At 44.1% G+C, this 13,866-nt stretch overlaps 3 protein-coding genes across 4 annotated transcripts; 2 read left to right on the forward strand and 1 right to left on the reverse strand.

Moving 5' to 3' along the window:
• The first annotated feature begins 25 nt into the window (after positions 1-25).
• On the forward strand, positions 26-2,249 carry LOC109860724. The gene is made up of 3 exons (XM_020440004.1): positions 26-1,167; positions 1,330-1,652; positions 1,989-2,249. Exons 1-3 carry the CDS (start codon positions 1,039-1,041, stop codon positions 2,038-2,040), a joined length of 504 nt encoding a protein of 167 aa, XP_020295593.1. The 5' UTR covers positions 26-1,038; the 3' UTR covers positions 2,041-2,249.
• A 123-nt stretch (positions 2,250-2,372) lies between these two features.
• On the reverse strand, positions 2,373-6,778 carry LOC109860625. Of its 2 annotated transcripts, none has more exons than XM_020439863.1 (5): positions 6,204-6,778; positions 5,025-5,863; positions 4,793-4,941; positions 4,468-4,702; positions 2,373-4,312 (listed from the first exon to the last, which is right to left on the reverse strand). In XM_020439863.1, the coding sequence occupies exons 2-5, from the start codon at positions 5,275-5,277 to the stop codon at positions 4,164-4,166; spliced, it is 786 nt and encodes a 261-aa protein (XP_020295452.1). In that variant the 5' UTR covers positions 5,278-5,863; positions 6,204-6,778; the 3' UTR covers positions 2,373-4,163. The 2 variants fall into 2 exon arrangements, with proteins under 2 accessions (XP_020295452.1, XP_020295449.1); XM_020439860.1 differs by having other exon boundaries at positions 5,025-5,646; positions 5,751-6,778.
• Positions 6,779-6,945: 167 nt separating this feature from the next.
• On the forward strand, positions 6,946-12,800 carry LOC109860871 (modular serine protease-like). Its single transcript, XM_020440267.1, has 10 exons — positions 6,946-7,294; positions 8,340-8,594; positions 8,689-9,454; positions 9,590-9,694; positions 9,923-10,176; positions 10,392-10,607; positions 10,936-11,100; positions 11,236-11,534; positions 11,943-12,099; positions 12,351-12,800. Exons 1-10 carry the CDS (start codon positions 7,198-7,200, stop codon positions 12,536-12,538), a joined length of 2,502 nt encoding a protein of 833 aa, XP_020295856.1. The 5' UTR covers positions 6,946-7,197; the 3' UTR covers positions 12,539-12,800.
• Positions 12,801-13,866: the final 1,066 nt, after the last annotated feature.

The following is a 13,866-nucleotide window of genomic DNA, read 5'->3' on the forward strand; positions in this document are numbered from 1 at the left end:
TCTAATATATATGTATATCAAGCATATTCCATTATTATGTGTATTCTTCATTTATTTATACATGTAGGTAGATACGCAACACACATATATACCGGTGTATGCAATTTTTTATGCAAAAGCCACACAATAATAAATCGTTATTGCCAATTAAGTATAGAGGTTTATATCGACGAGCTCTCTCTGTGCGCTATTCATCGCGCGCGCAAAACGGACTGGCCATTTTCCGCGTCGACGCGAACTGGCAAACAGCGGTAAAACCGCACCGTTTCCATTTCCAGCGAGCAATCGTCGCAATTAGCCCCGTTAAACGCCGCCGGGTTGGCGGGAGGGAGGGTAGATGCAGCAGCAGCAACAGCAAGCGCCGATCAAAATCCCGACCAAGGCGTTCGTGTTCCGGGAGGAGGGAGGGACAAGGGCGAAATTTCGCTCGATACAAATTCGATAAAGCCGCCGGCGGCCTGCGGTACTCGCTCGTTATCCGAATCTGACGGTCTGCTACCCATTACACGTCAGAAAACTCGCAGCCCTCGTAGAATTTTTGCGAGTGCGTTGTCGATACACCACAGATACTTCGAAAGAAGTTTAATTTGTGCCGGGAAGCGAAACGCGTTGGAAAACGGTCGCGGCGGCAAAAACTTTTTTCTCAGAAGATAAAAAGCGAATTCTCTGCCGTATGTTTCGAGAAGCTTGATTTATTCACGAAGGAACGATGTTAATTCAACCACGCGCTTCAAATCGAAACATTGTACGAGTTTAATAATTATCGTTAAATGTCGTCGTGTAAGAGAGATGAACATAACGCGAACGGAATAATATCCGTGCGTGTGAATTGACAAATTACACGCGTCGATTGCGATATCGATCGGTAACCTTTCTCTTCTCGCGGTGAATATTCCGTGCTTCGTTCGAACAACAAGACGACAAGAGCCGCGTCTCGACTATCCGAATTTCCGGAATCCATCGTAATCAGGAGTCACCTCCTGAACCGGGCTACCACATCACAGGGATGCGCGCAGCGACCATAATCGCTTTTCAGCAATGTCGCTTTGTCCGTCGTCGTCTCATCAGCTTGTCGCAGCGGCGATAGCTTTTCGACGTGCCCGACGTAAATTTCCGAAGGACTTCGGCCTCGAAACTACGGTAGAACGTGCATCCGGAAGCACAAGGGTAACCGAAGAGAGATGCTTCTAATTACTTCTCTATTTGGAGTATTATATGTTATACACTCTGGCTACGTTCTCTTTCTGTTTCGCATTATGACGTTCGTGTCGATTCCCATCGAAAGCAATTTATTATAAATCGCTTCTATAAACGAGCGCGTCTTCGTAGAAGACGGAAACCGCATCGAGCCGCGAAGGGTCTATCAATCAAGTGAAATCGAGCTCCTCGCTGGCGAGGCGTGCGTGCAACTCGAGATCCGATCATGTCTGTCCGACGAGCGTGCGGAATCACGATTACGATTACTCGTACTGCAAAGAGAACTCGATCAGCTGCAGCGGTTGCAGTCGGTCGAAGAACGGCGGCGAGAACATTTCGGAGCTACGGGACGAGTGCAGCGGCGGAGATGCAATCGATACCGTGCCGAGCCGGGAATTCGCAGTCTCGGATAACGATCGTAAAAATGAATTTGTAAAATTGGCCGAGCGGAACAGGTGCGATCTTTATATTTCGCGATGTGTTTATTCATTTATGGCTTTTTTCTTAACACTGTCATTATCTCCTCCTCCCGCTTCCTTTTCATTCAAAGAAAAATCACCAGTGCTTTGTAACTTTTCATTACGTGTGTCCCTCGCTTGGATAAAATTTATATACACAGCGTATATATATATATACGCTGTATATAAATTATAATATAATATAATATATATATTTTTTGAAAGAGTACAGTTTACAAACAAATATTACAAAAAAAAAAAAAAAAAAATAGATCGAGTGTATCTAGCGAAAAGAAAAGAATGAAACCGCGATTAAAACTTTTCTCCATAAAGTTGCCCCTGTTCGGGAGCGCAGGTGCGACGCGACGTCAAGAACGACAGATGACGAGGCTACTAAAACGACGGAGTGGATTCCACAATCCGCGCGTTCTACGTTCCACCATCATCGTAAAGCGCGCTGCCTGTCAAGAGCGTGCTCGAACTTGGATCCCGTAAATCTCCTGTACGACTCCACGTCCCGCGAGAGAAACGACAAGGTCGCACGCGGCGACTCGTCCGGGGACAGACGAGGGGGCGAGAAGTCTTCGGCGAGTTGTCACGAAACGTCCATCGATCTTGGCGGCAGCAACGCGGCGGAGAGCGTCGTCACCGGCGACGCTCGGGGTCACGGCCCGTGCATCGAGACGAACACGTGGAACTTGTACAGTTCGACGTCCCGTCGTCGGGAAGTCGCAGATTCGTTCTGGCGGTGGGAGAGTCATCGTCCGCGCGAAGAGTTCGCTCCGGATCTGTCGAGATCGTCTTGCTGCGGCAGATGCCATCACCATCGGGACTGTCACTGCAATTGTTTTCATTGGCATTGCTGTTGCCAGCAGCGCAGCGACCCGAAACGGTTAACAAGCAATTTCGAGTTTCGAGTCTCACACGATAACGTAAACATACGTCGCGCGTACGTCATTTTGTATTTTTGATGGAACGATGCTATTTTCTAGAAAAAAAAAAAAAAAAAGTCGCGCTAAAGAAAGATACACGTTACCGCGAGAAGATGGAGACGCGGCAATCTCTGTTTGTAATTTACTCTCCTCGCGTCGTTCAAATTGCAGATGCGAGACGCACGGGAAAGCTTGGCGCGATCAGACGCGCGGCGGGAATGTGCGTCGATTGTGCGTCGCGCGGCAGCGCTGCTCGAACGACTGTTCCGGAATAATGTCTTCCCGTGAGCGAAACGACGAGGAGCGCGTCAACGAGAAGGCGGACGGCGACGAGGACGAGGACGACGGCGGCCTGGCTGTTATCAATCACAAGGATTCCATGTGCATTCTCGCTGAAAAATACAAAGCCGGCAGGAGGTGCCGCGGCGGCAGAAGGTGCGGGGAGAAGACTCGCTTAGACGACAGGACGGAGTGTAACAAATCGCTAACTTCGGAAATCATCGATCAGCCGGAGTCGCCGCTCGAGAGCGTGAACGCGGTTCCGCTTGAGGGACCGGGCACGAAACATGTTTGTCCGCGCGCGCGCTGCGAGAACTGCGGAATCGCGTGGGTCTGTAGTCGTGGATGTGGCCGACACGCGACACTGCCCGAGGGCGAATGCGACCGATTGAAGTTCCCTTTGAGCGAGCCGGCCGCTACCCGTTGCTGCTTAAATCGAGCGCCCTGTAGACGCGTTCTGTGATTCAATTTCGTTTTCGCACAAACACGTTTCACCGTGAACCTTTTTACATTTGGTTTTTCGATTTTCTGGTTATTTTTAAGCGTGTTAAAACATCGGGGTCGCGCGCCAGCACGTTTTAGCGCTCAACGCATATTGGAATTAAATGTGTATTAAAAATTTTTTCCGATATTTTCTGTGTTTCAATTACTTCTTTTTTTTCTTTTTGTTTGTCTTTATATTGCGGCGAGAAACATAGAGTGTGGTGCGCACGAAAAAATTGCTGTGCGCGGCATCGGTTTCCTCAAGTTTTTTTCCGTTCGTGCACTAAAGAAATTTTTTTTCTGTTCGCAAAAGGTGCTTGCTTTGCTACATAGCTATGCGGAAGTAATGCGGCATATTAAAGCTCTAAACGTCGAGAATAAAAATTATGCAAATCAAATTTGGACGAAACGGCTTAACTCGTATCGCTCGAATTAAATTAACGTTACACACAAGGGGGCACGACAGTTTAACTCGTTTTGCTTGCGCGGTGCGTGCCGGGGCGAATTTTCCGTCCGGGAACGAATTTTAATGCTCGCTGTACGGAAAGCGCGGCACGTTAACGGAATTATCGAACGCAAGCGTGTGCATTAAAAGCCACGGGGGGGTGTCTCTCCGCGGGCATTTGGGGGACCCTCCGGAGGCAGCTTTTTGTTCGCTCGCGCACTTTGTGCCTGTCTCGTTTCTCTTCCCCCGTCTCGTGGTTTCCATGTTAATTGGCTCATCCGCTGCCGGATTCAGAAAAAGGATTCCTCTCTGCCGCGGATATCTCTCCCTCCCTCTTCCTTCGGAAAAGTTTGGTCCTCTTCTCCGACGTCAGTCCCGCACGTACGCGTCCGTACCTTCGTCACGTTCCGGTTCTACTTCGATCTCACGACCCTCTTCCAGATCCCTCCCTATGCCGCTCGAATATATACCACCGTTTACTGAATTTTTCGGCGATTCCTCCTCATCGGATTCCTCATCTTCGTCGTATCGCGCGCACATGGTCCAAACGAATAATAATGGAATTTATTCAAAACTATATATTTATGTCACACATACATTTAAGTAACAATCTCGATATTGTTCTTAAAACAATATCGAATTGTCGCGCAAACAAAATAAAAACAATCGCCACCTTGTCCCTCCAAACGAGCGCGCGTCACCATGTCATTGAAAACGCGTTGAAGCTCTTCGCTGGTTTTCACGAGTTCCTCTCGAGTGCCGAATTCCGTGGGAATGTCCGCACGACTTAGAACTTCGTCGAAGACTTTCTGATGCAAGTTTTTGACAATGGCTTCCGCCACCATCGAATTCTTCGATTCCTCGCGCGGTACATCGCTCTTCCTCCGACGATATCTTTTGTACGCTTTCTACGTAGAATTTTTTTTTTTTTTTTTTAACAATTTACATTAATTGTTACTCTAATTAATGTGTTTTTTAATTCGTTAGTTGTGTAATACTTGTATAACAGAAGCGGCTTCGTTAGCTCTCTCCGGCGTCAGTCCGGACTCCTCGTACATCGAGTCCAGCCAGGCCATCGCTTGAATCGTTTCTTCGGGTGGTTCCTCGATCGTTTCCGCTTCGCTTTCTTTCTCTTTTTGTGCGGCCGCTGCGAATCGGTTGCGAAACTCAAACGCAGGCTCGACCGTGCGGAGATACGATCGCGGTCCAAAGAGAGCAAAGTGTCTTTACCCATTTTCATCTTCAGATTTCTCCTCGTGTAGTAACCGCGATAAGTAGCCTGTATCAATATGGCGGCTCTCGACGCCTCCGCCTGCGACGCACCGGCCTTCCTCAGGATCTCGAGCGTTCTCGTAGCCGCTCGCTGCCACTGAACCATGCCCAGGGACTCGTTTAGCAACATTCTGTCGTAATGTCCGCGGAAGGCAGCCTTGATTGATGACAGCAGACGTAAATTAAAGAGATTGCAATTAGAGGGTCCCATTAGTCCCGCGCGCGTGTATATATGTATGTATCGATGTGCGCGTACTTGTATTATTGTGGCGGCCTTCTCCGCCTGTTCAAACGGGACTCCCGTCGCACTCAGAATACTTCGCAGGGATACTCTGCAGTTCTCATCGCACGTTGCGTCTGCGGTCGAAAGGGAGGAATTTCTCTCTTTCTTTCTCTCTCTCTCTCTTTCTCTCACACACACTCTTTCTCTCTCTCTGCGCACTTTGTTTCACCGCGCTTTATAACAATGCGAGGTCTACCCGCCGCGAAATTGTTTTTCTACATAATTCACCGTGTAATTACCGTCGCACACCTGGGCCGCTCGCATGTCTACCGCGTCCAAGTACGCGCGGAATGCCTTCTGAACAAAAAAGGGAACGGGAAAAGTATGCGACTCTGAAATATTATTTAACCGGATCCCTATCTCTCCGGCACGCGACGTGGTAAATTTCTGTATATATATACCTGGATCCTGGGCGCAGCGCGGGCGATCTGTTCCAAACTCAAGCCGCTGCGGTGAAGTATGCCCACGATGGCCTCGCTTCCCAGTAAAATGTTGTTTACGATTTTCACCGCGACTACACAGAAGCGCAATTACACGATTACAGAACACATGTGACTCCGCGCGATTATAACCGATTGTTATACACACGCCGCGTGTGTACCTTTACGGGGCGAATGATTTATATATACCGCGGTCATTTTCCGTATCCTTCGAATTTACATAACGATTTGTGAGATAAAAATTGATATTGTATAAACTCGTGTAAATAATCTGCTAATTAATTGGCTTAACGTTCTAATTAGCATCTTTGTGTGTGTTTGTAATTGGGCAATATCGCGCATCGGAAAATATTGTCGGTATATTGCAAAATTATTATTAAACTACACACACACACGCGCGCGCGCGATACGAACCTTTTGCATTTTCACGCGTGATCAGGAGCGCTTCCACGTAATCAGCGACGAAGCAATAAATGTTCCTCGGTTGCGAGCGCAGAACCTTTACGGATCAGATAATAATTTAATCGTCCTTTGACGTGACGGCGATAAAAGGAAAGTCAAATAACAAATTTCATAGAGAGCGAACCTCGCGTGCGATGTCGGCACAGAGTTCGCGCAATCCTTCCGGGACTTTATATATGTGTTTAGCTCCATGTTGCTGGAGTAAAACGTTCATTTTCCGTGATTATTGCTTCCGCCGAGTTGCTTGAATTTATCGACTCTCGCTCTCCTCTTATCGCGGGTAATGCGATATGCGAGAAATCGCTAACTTTCGGTGGTAACAAACACGTGCTCTTTTATGATGAACTGCACGGCGACGTGGAGTAAAAACGCGAGTTAGACCAAGTCGTATATATAGACGGACTTTCCACACGGACGGCACACAGTGTTGGATCTCGGAGAAAAACATCCGGATAAAACGAGCAAAGTAGATAAACACGAAAAACTACGTCTCATCAATCGTCCGGAGAATGATTAAAAATATAAAAAAAAAAAAAAAAAAAAAAAAAAACCCCCTTCAAAAACCCCCGGGAAAATTTAAAAAAAAAAAAAAAAAAAAAAAAAAAAAAGAAAGCCTCGTTCATCATATTATCAATCAACGACACAGAATGTTCAGATGGACAGTATATATATATATATATATATATGTGTTTATATCTCACGGATGAGATTATTCCGTGGCTGTAGTGTTTGTGTTTTTTCGACATCAAATCACGAAGTTTCCACGAAGTTGTGACTATCAATCTGATCTGTCGTCGATCTGATATCGTCAACTCCTTTCGCCGTCACAGTGCCAGTCTCGACACACGCCGTTGGCAAAATAATCTCTCTGAGTTATCGTGGGGCTTCCGAGTGTCTCACTGTGTCGGGGCCCGACTTGGGACTCGCGGTCAGTTCCTCGTTGACTATGAGCGACGATCACCATGTCGGCGGTGCTTCTGCAATTATGAACACACGCGTTGCACTCACGTTAGCTCTGTCGTTGCTGGCTTTACTGCCGTCGCGTGAGTAACTTACATAACGATCTACACACACTCCGTTGTTGTTCCCTAACGTGGTCGCCTAGTTTCATGCGAAAGAAACGGCCGCGCGGAAGTTTTTGCGACTTCGCGCGGCGATACGATTTAATTGCAAAAATTAAAAGTCACGATCTCGCTGCCGATACGCTTGCTCCTCCGCATTCTTAAATAATCGGATAAATCGTCGAACAGTGAATATGATTCAGTGTGCGAGTACTATGTCCAAGTGGTGTGTGCGCCGAAATAATTGGAATATTAATTACGAATATTTCAATATCAACATCGGTTATTTGCATTTGTTTATTCGTCCGTATTTTTATTTATCCGCAGTTGAGTGTTTAAAAAATATTATGTATATACATATACACGTAATTTATATGAAAAAATTTGGATAAAGAAATTTGCTCCAGAAATTCATTTACGTTAGTGTTCTGAGAAATAGAAATTTTGCAAAGTCGAAATAAGAAATAAGTCAAAGAAGATAATTTTAATAATTTCTGTTTATCGTTGCGATTTATTCATCATGAATATTTATTAATCATTTATAAACTGATGACTATGAATTTCCGCACGAGATTAAACGATTTTGCGCCTAAGAATTATCGTATCAGTCAATTATTGTATCGCATACGCACATATATATCATTTGCGTATCACAAATTTGGCCTTGAATCAATTTGATCGTAAAAGTCGTTCTTTTCTTGTACTTCTTCTCTGTTTCTCGTATATATACTTTAGTCAGATTGTTAATCAGAATTTTCCATTTGCCGCGACAAACCTGCTTCACACGAACATCCTGTTTATAATTTTATATGCGCATTCTGATGTATGCTAATCTTCAAACAACTTCTACTTTTATGACATATATAACACAATTTACGACTTCCGTTTCAAATTAATGTGCGTTTTTGTGTAAAAATCGAAAAAACTCCAACGCAGAATTCAAAAAAAGTTATTTTATATGTAAAAAAAAAACAATTTTTTTGAGAATTTATAGAAGAGAGTATCCATAAAAATTGTGCATTTTTAGCATCGATACAGGATAACTATGGCTGGTTTATGTACGGTAATAATCAATATCCGGCAGTCGCGAATGGTCCACCAGGCCATTCCAAACGGGAGAACAATGGTTTTTCCGGACCACCGGGTCAAAATAAATGGAAAGGTAATGGCAGAGGACCTCCAGGTGGTCGTGGTCCTCCAGGATTAGTAGGCAATGATCCTCCAGGATTACACCATAATCCTCCGGGTTTGAACAAAGTAGACATCGACAGGCCGTATGAAGGTGAAAATTTTGCTGTCGAAATTTCAAGTAACTAAAGGATTGGACCTTTGTTTTGAAATTTCATCTGATAATGGCGATGTTCCGACATTTCCAGATCCATACGACAGAGAACCTATTTATCGCCCACATCCTAAAGAAAGAGAAAGACCTCCAGATCCTGATTTTGATAATAAAAGACCTCAAGATCCTAATTTTGATAACAGAGGAAGACCTCCAGGTCCTGATTTTGATAACAGAAGAAGACCTCAGGATCCAGATCCTGATAATAAAGGAAGACTTCAAGATCCCGATTTGGATAATAAAAGAAGACCTCAAGACTTTGATTTTGATAAAAGAAGACCTGAAGATCCTGATTTTGATAATAAAGAAAGACCTCACGGTCCAGATCCTAATAATAAAGGAAGACCTCCAGGTCCAGATCCTAATAATAGAACAAGACCTTCAGGTCCAGATCCTAATAATAATAGAAGAAGACCTCCAGGTCAAAATCCTAATAATAAAGAAAGACTTCCAGGTCCAGATTCTAATAATAAAGGAAGATCTCCAGGTCCAGATCCTAATAATAAAGAAAGACTTCCAGGTCCAAATTCTAATAATAAAGGAAGATCTCCAGGTCCAGATCCTAATAATAAGGGAAGATCCCAAGGCCCTGAGTCGGATATTAGAAGAAGACCTCAGGCTTCAGATCCTGATAATAGAGAAAAACTTTCCGATTCTGAAAATAAAGGAAGATCTCAAAACTTTGATTATGATAATAAAAAAAATCTTCAGGATTCAGATTCAGATAATAGAGAAAGATCTCAAAGTTCCAATCGTCGCCAATCCGAGTCGAATAGCTATCCGCAAAATCTACAGTGCAGGTATGATCGATCGCCTCGTGCGTGATTAAAAAGATTCAAATTTATGTTAATACGATAAATGATGGACAAATACTCATGAATTTTTTGATGCGTCACAAATGCCTGATGAAAAACATTTTAATTATCTTTAATCAGAAAAAACGAGTTTCGTTGCGAAAGCGACGAGTGTCTGCCTCAAAGCGCCAGATGCGATAATAAAATTGATTGTCGTGACGGCAGCGACGAACACGTTTGTGTCAGGTAAGCAAATAGTAAATTGATTATCGCGTATATTCTTGACTCACACACGTGTACACATGACGCATGAATGAAACACACGCGAATTTTATTTGAACTTCGTTTTCTCCTATGAGGGAAAAAAATAAAAGAATTCTCTTCTCATTAGCTTTTCTTTACATTATTTATTTCTTGATAAATCTAATATATTCAAACGCATTATATTTTACAACTAACTTCGCGAAATTATAGTAACAGAAATCAGGAGTCGACCAGGCAAGAATCGAGCAACAATCAGCAGAAGAATGGCTGCGTTTTACCTGAACCACCGCAAGGCGGACGTTACAAATTGGGTGGTTGCGACGACAATTGTGACACGCGTCCCGGTGACACTGTTCCCATAAGCAGCATACTCAATTACACCTGTAATAGCAACTACATATTGGAAGGAAACACCATTTCAGTTTGCGTCGATAACAAATGGTTAGAACCGCCCAAGTGTCTGAGTAAGTCAATTATAAAAACATTTATGTTTTTTTTTTCTTCAGAAAAATTCCGGAAAATACGTTTAATGATACAATCCTCGAAACGCGAAATAACGTAGGCGTTCAATTATTAAAACTAACTCTTCGAGAGAAAAATGCAAAACAATGTTCTCTCGTTAATATTGTATGACATACCTTAATAATTTATCTTCTCCGATGTCTATTCTCACCGTTAGAGGTCTGCCCACCGTTAAACAGCACCAGCGTTGACATTGTCTGCAGCTACAAGGGAGAAACGGTGTCGTGTAGCGAGCGTATAATGCCGGGCACACGGGCTACGCTCGCTTGTAAATCATCTTATAAATTACCGGTAACGAACGATCCGGCTTACCGTGAGATCACCTGTCTCGAGGACGGTCTCTGGGACCGTCGCGTTTTTCGTTGTCTGCCAGGTATTTGCTCATATCGCCGATACAGAAACGAAACAACGGAAAGGAAGTTAAACATTCGCGACAAAATAAACATTTCTCACTAATGCTTGACACAAACACGCGTGTCGATTACACTATGTGACGACATGTTTCTCTTTGTTTAGTTTTTTCTTTTTTTTTTCTTTTTTTTTTTTTTTTTTTTTTTTTTTTATTACGATAATTACCGGCTACGAACAATTACATATTTTTATACGAGTTTTCTGTTTGTGACTTAAGTCCGCGACTTATATAACAATATACAGCTCTGACGTATCGCACAAGACATTAACGACATTTTCTGATTGATTAGAATGCGGAACGTCGATAGCGCGCGGTAACACTTTAATCGTGAACGGATTCGAAGCCAAAGTTGGGGTATTCCCGTGGCACGTTGGTATTTACAGGAAGAAACGCACGAGCGAGTACGAGCAGATATGCGGCGGCAGTCTCATTAGCAGCACTCTCGTCGTATCGGGTAAATACTCCAGCGCGTTATATATATATATATATATCACATATATACATATCTCTATACAGATTATATCATATTCTATATCATATTCGTTATTATACAAAATTCATTAATCTTCTCTCTGCTTCGTGTGCGCAGCGGCTCACTGCTTTTACGACGAGACTGTCAATAAGCTTCACAACGAGTCGCAATACGCGGTAGCCGGTGGCAAACATTATCGCGATTGGGAAACCGAAGAGAATTACGCACAGAAATCATTTGTGGCAAGTATCAAGGTGGCCGAAAGATACATGGGAGCGAGGGGCAATTTTGCTAACGATATAGCTCTGTTGAAACTAAAGACGCCCTTCGAGTTAACCGCTTTAGTAAGACCAGTTTGCATTGACTGGGACAACACGTACGAGAGGGAGCAGCTGCAGGAGGGACGCACCGGCAAGGTAACGCCAAGAGAGTATCAATCGTGAAAATTCGAACTAATTGGCCGCCTTGGCGCAGTTTACTTAATTGCGAGAGAGAGAGAGAGCGCTTTGTACAGCCGAGTCGAAAGTACAGTTGGAGAAACTAATAGCTGTTAAACTATATTAACGACGTGATTCCGAAACGAAAACTTGGACGGCGAATATTCGAAACATTGCTGCGTATCGTGTTCGTGCTAATTGTCACAACAAGTATACGTGTATTGCTTACACGCGCGCGCAGGAGCAAATTTATATCCGCTCGAAAAGCACCATCTAATTTTGGCGGGAGGGGTACACGGCTCGTTTCTCGATACACAGAGAGAGGAGAGAGAGTTGAAACGCGAAGGGAAAATAAAACGGACACGTGAGCCCACTTCGTGATTTCAGGTGGTCGGCTGGGGTAAAAACATCAAAGGCGAATTCAGCAGAAGCTTACAGGAAATTGACATGCCGTTCGTGCCGTTCCGTCAGTGTTTGGCCGTGGTGCCTGTAAATTTCCGAGGATTCCTCACGCCCGACAAATTCTGCGCCGGTCGTCTGAACGGTAGGATTTTACGTGTGCAAAAAAATACTTTACACGACTTACTCGCCTTTCTCGATTTAAGAATTTATTCTCTCGGAATTGCGATAAGACACCGACAATGAATTATCTTTGACAATACAATTGTGATTCTCGTATAAACAATGAGAGAGAGAGAGAGAGAAAGACACACAAACAAGCCGCGCGCTTCTCGTTAATTTGTTTGCAATTGTGCGCGATAACAATCATCACCGGGGCAATTAATTTGTTAACAGGCTCGAGCGCTTGCGACGGAGACAGCGGCGGTGGTTTGTGCTTCGAGAAAAACGACATCTGGTATCTACGCGGTATCGTCAGCGTGAGCCCGGCGAAGAGTGGCACCTGCGATTATCACTCGTACGTTGGTTTCACCTACCTCAGTAGCTTCCTCGATTGGATTCGTGACGCTTACGTCAGCGAGTAAACGCGTTTTTGACAGATCGTTTACGAGCTGTCGGACGGTACGAAATGTACCGCTTGCTGGCATCAACGGAAATTCGTCAGACAACAACAACGCTAGAAACGGATGAGATATTAACGGCGCATATTAAACAACAAGACGACAACATTTACGTCGAAATACACATATTTTATGACTCTAATTGTAATTTATAATTACCTCAAATTACTTTTAGTTTGCGCGTGTATGACAGAGTGTGTGAAAATACAGAAGATTTATATATTGATATTTGTATTAAGAACGTGGACAATTTCACGTTACCTCGAACGAAGTTTTGAATGTCATAAAAGTTAGGTAGTATAAAATGTGCTTATAAACGATACGACTTTTTTAGCGTACAACGAGACGAATTGCTGCATAAATGATTGCGACGTTTGTGTGAAAGATTAAATAGAAAAAAGTCATTGCCCTCTAATTTGCTTTTATATTGCTTCGTAATTGCTTCTGACTTCAATTCTTCGAATGGAATAGATGATACACACCGAATACGATACACATCTTTTGTGTGTACGTGTATAAAATATACAAGACTCTCCGGAAAACGCACACAACGTTTTCACGCAAATAAACGTTTTCTCTTCGCGGCGTTTGCCGCGGTTTTTCATATTTTTCGCACGCGTTACGTATCCTTTAATATTAGATGCGATCGAAACGCGAATCGAGCCGTATCGAAACGCGATCGAACGACGAACGCTTGTGACGGATGTGCCGCGCGCGTGCATAGAGAACGGTTTTATCTGACAGATATCTAAATTAGTAAACGCGCCGTTATTTATACAGACGGCGGCGGCGAGTGTCGCGCCGCGTCACTCGTAACGCAAAAGCCCCCGTGTCGTCGAGGATCCGCGTAATTTTTTTTTTTTTTTCTTCTTTTTCCGCCGCGTCCCGTTGTTATATCGGCGTCTCCCGCAGGAATTTTCCCAACGATATCGAGATTATCTTCGGCGGCATCGATGGACCCGCATGGACTTTGTTTTGCGAGCTTACTGTCCCCCCAAACGATAAATTGAGTTTCGCAGTTTGATGACGCATCGGTTACAAAACAGCGGGACTCTCTCCGCACTCTGTGTTGTATTCGCATTTTTCCGCGAATTCAACGCGATTGCGTTTCTTCCGTGATTATGCGCGCGAACGATAATTTAATACCACGCGCTCGTCGGAGCGCGTCGTCGTCGACGGTGAAACAGCACATTTCGCATCGGGAGAGAAACGGGCCGTTTCATATATTTCAGAATATTTCCCAGAATCGTCGTATCCACGTGTATCCACGTGCACGTGTATCGTATAACTGT

The sequence above is a fragment of the Pseudomyrmex gracilis genome, unplaced genomic scaffold (assembly GCF_002006095.1).
Source record: "Pseudomyrmex gracilis isolate BER0280 unplaced genomic scaffold, ASM200609v1 scaffold_8, whole genome shotgun sequence".
Lineage (NCBI taxonomy): Eukaryota > Metazoa > Arthropoda > Insecta > Hymenoptera > Formicidae > Pseudomyrmex > Pseudomyrmex gracilis.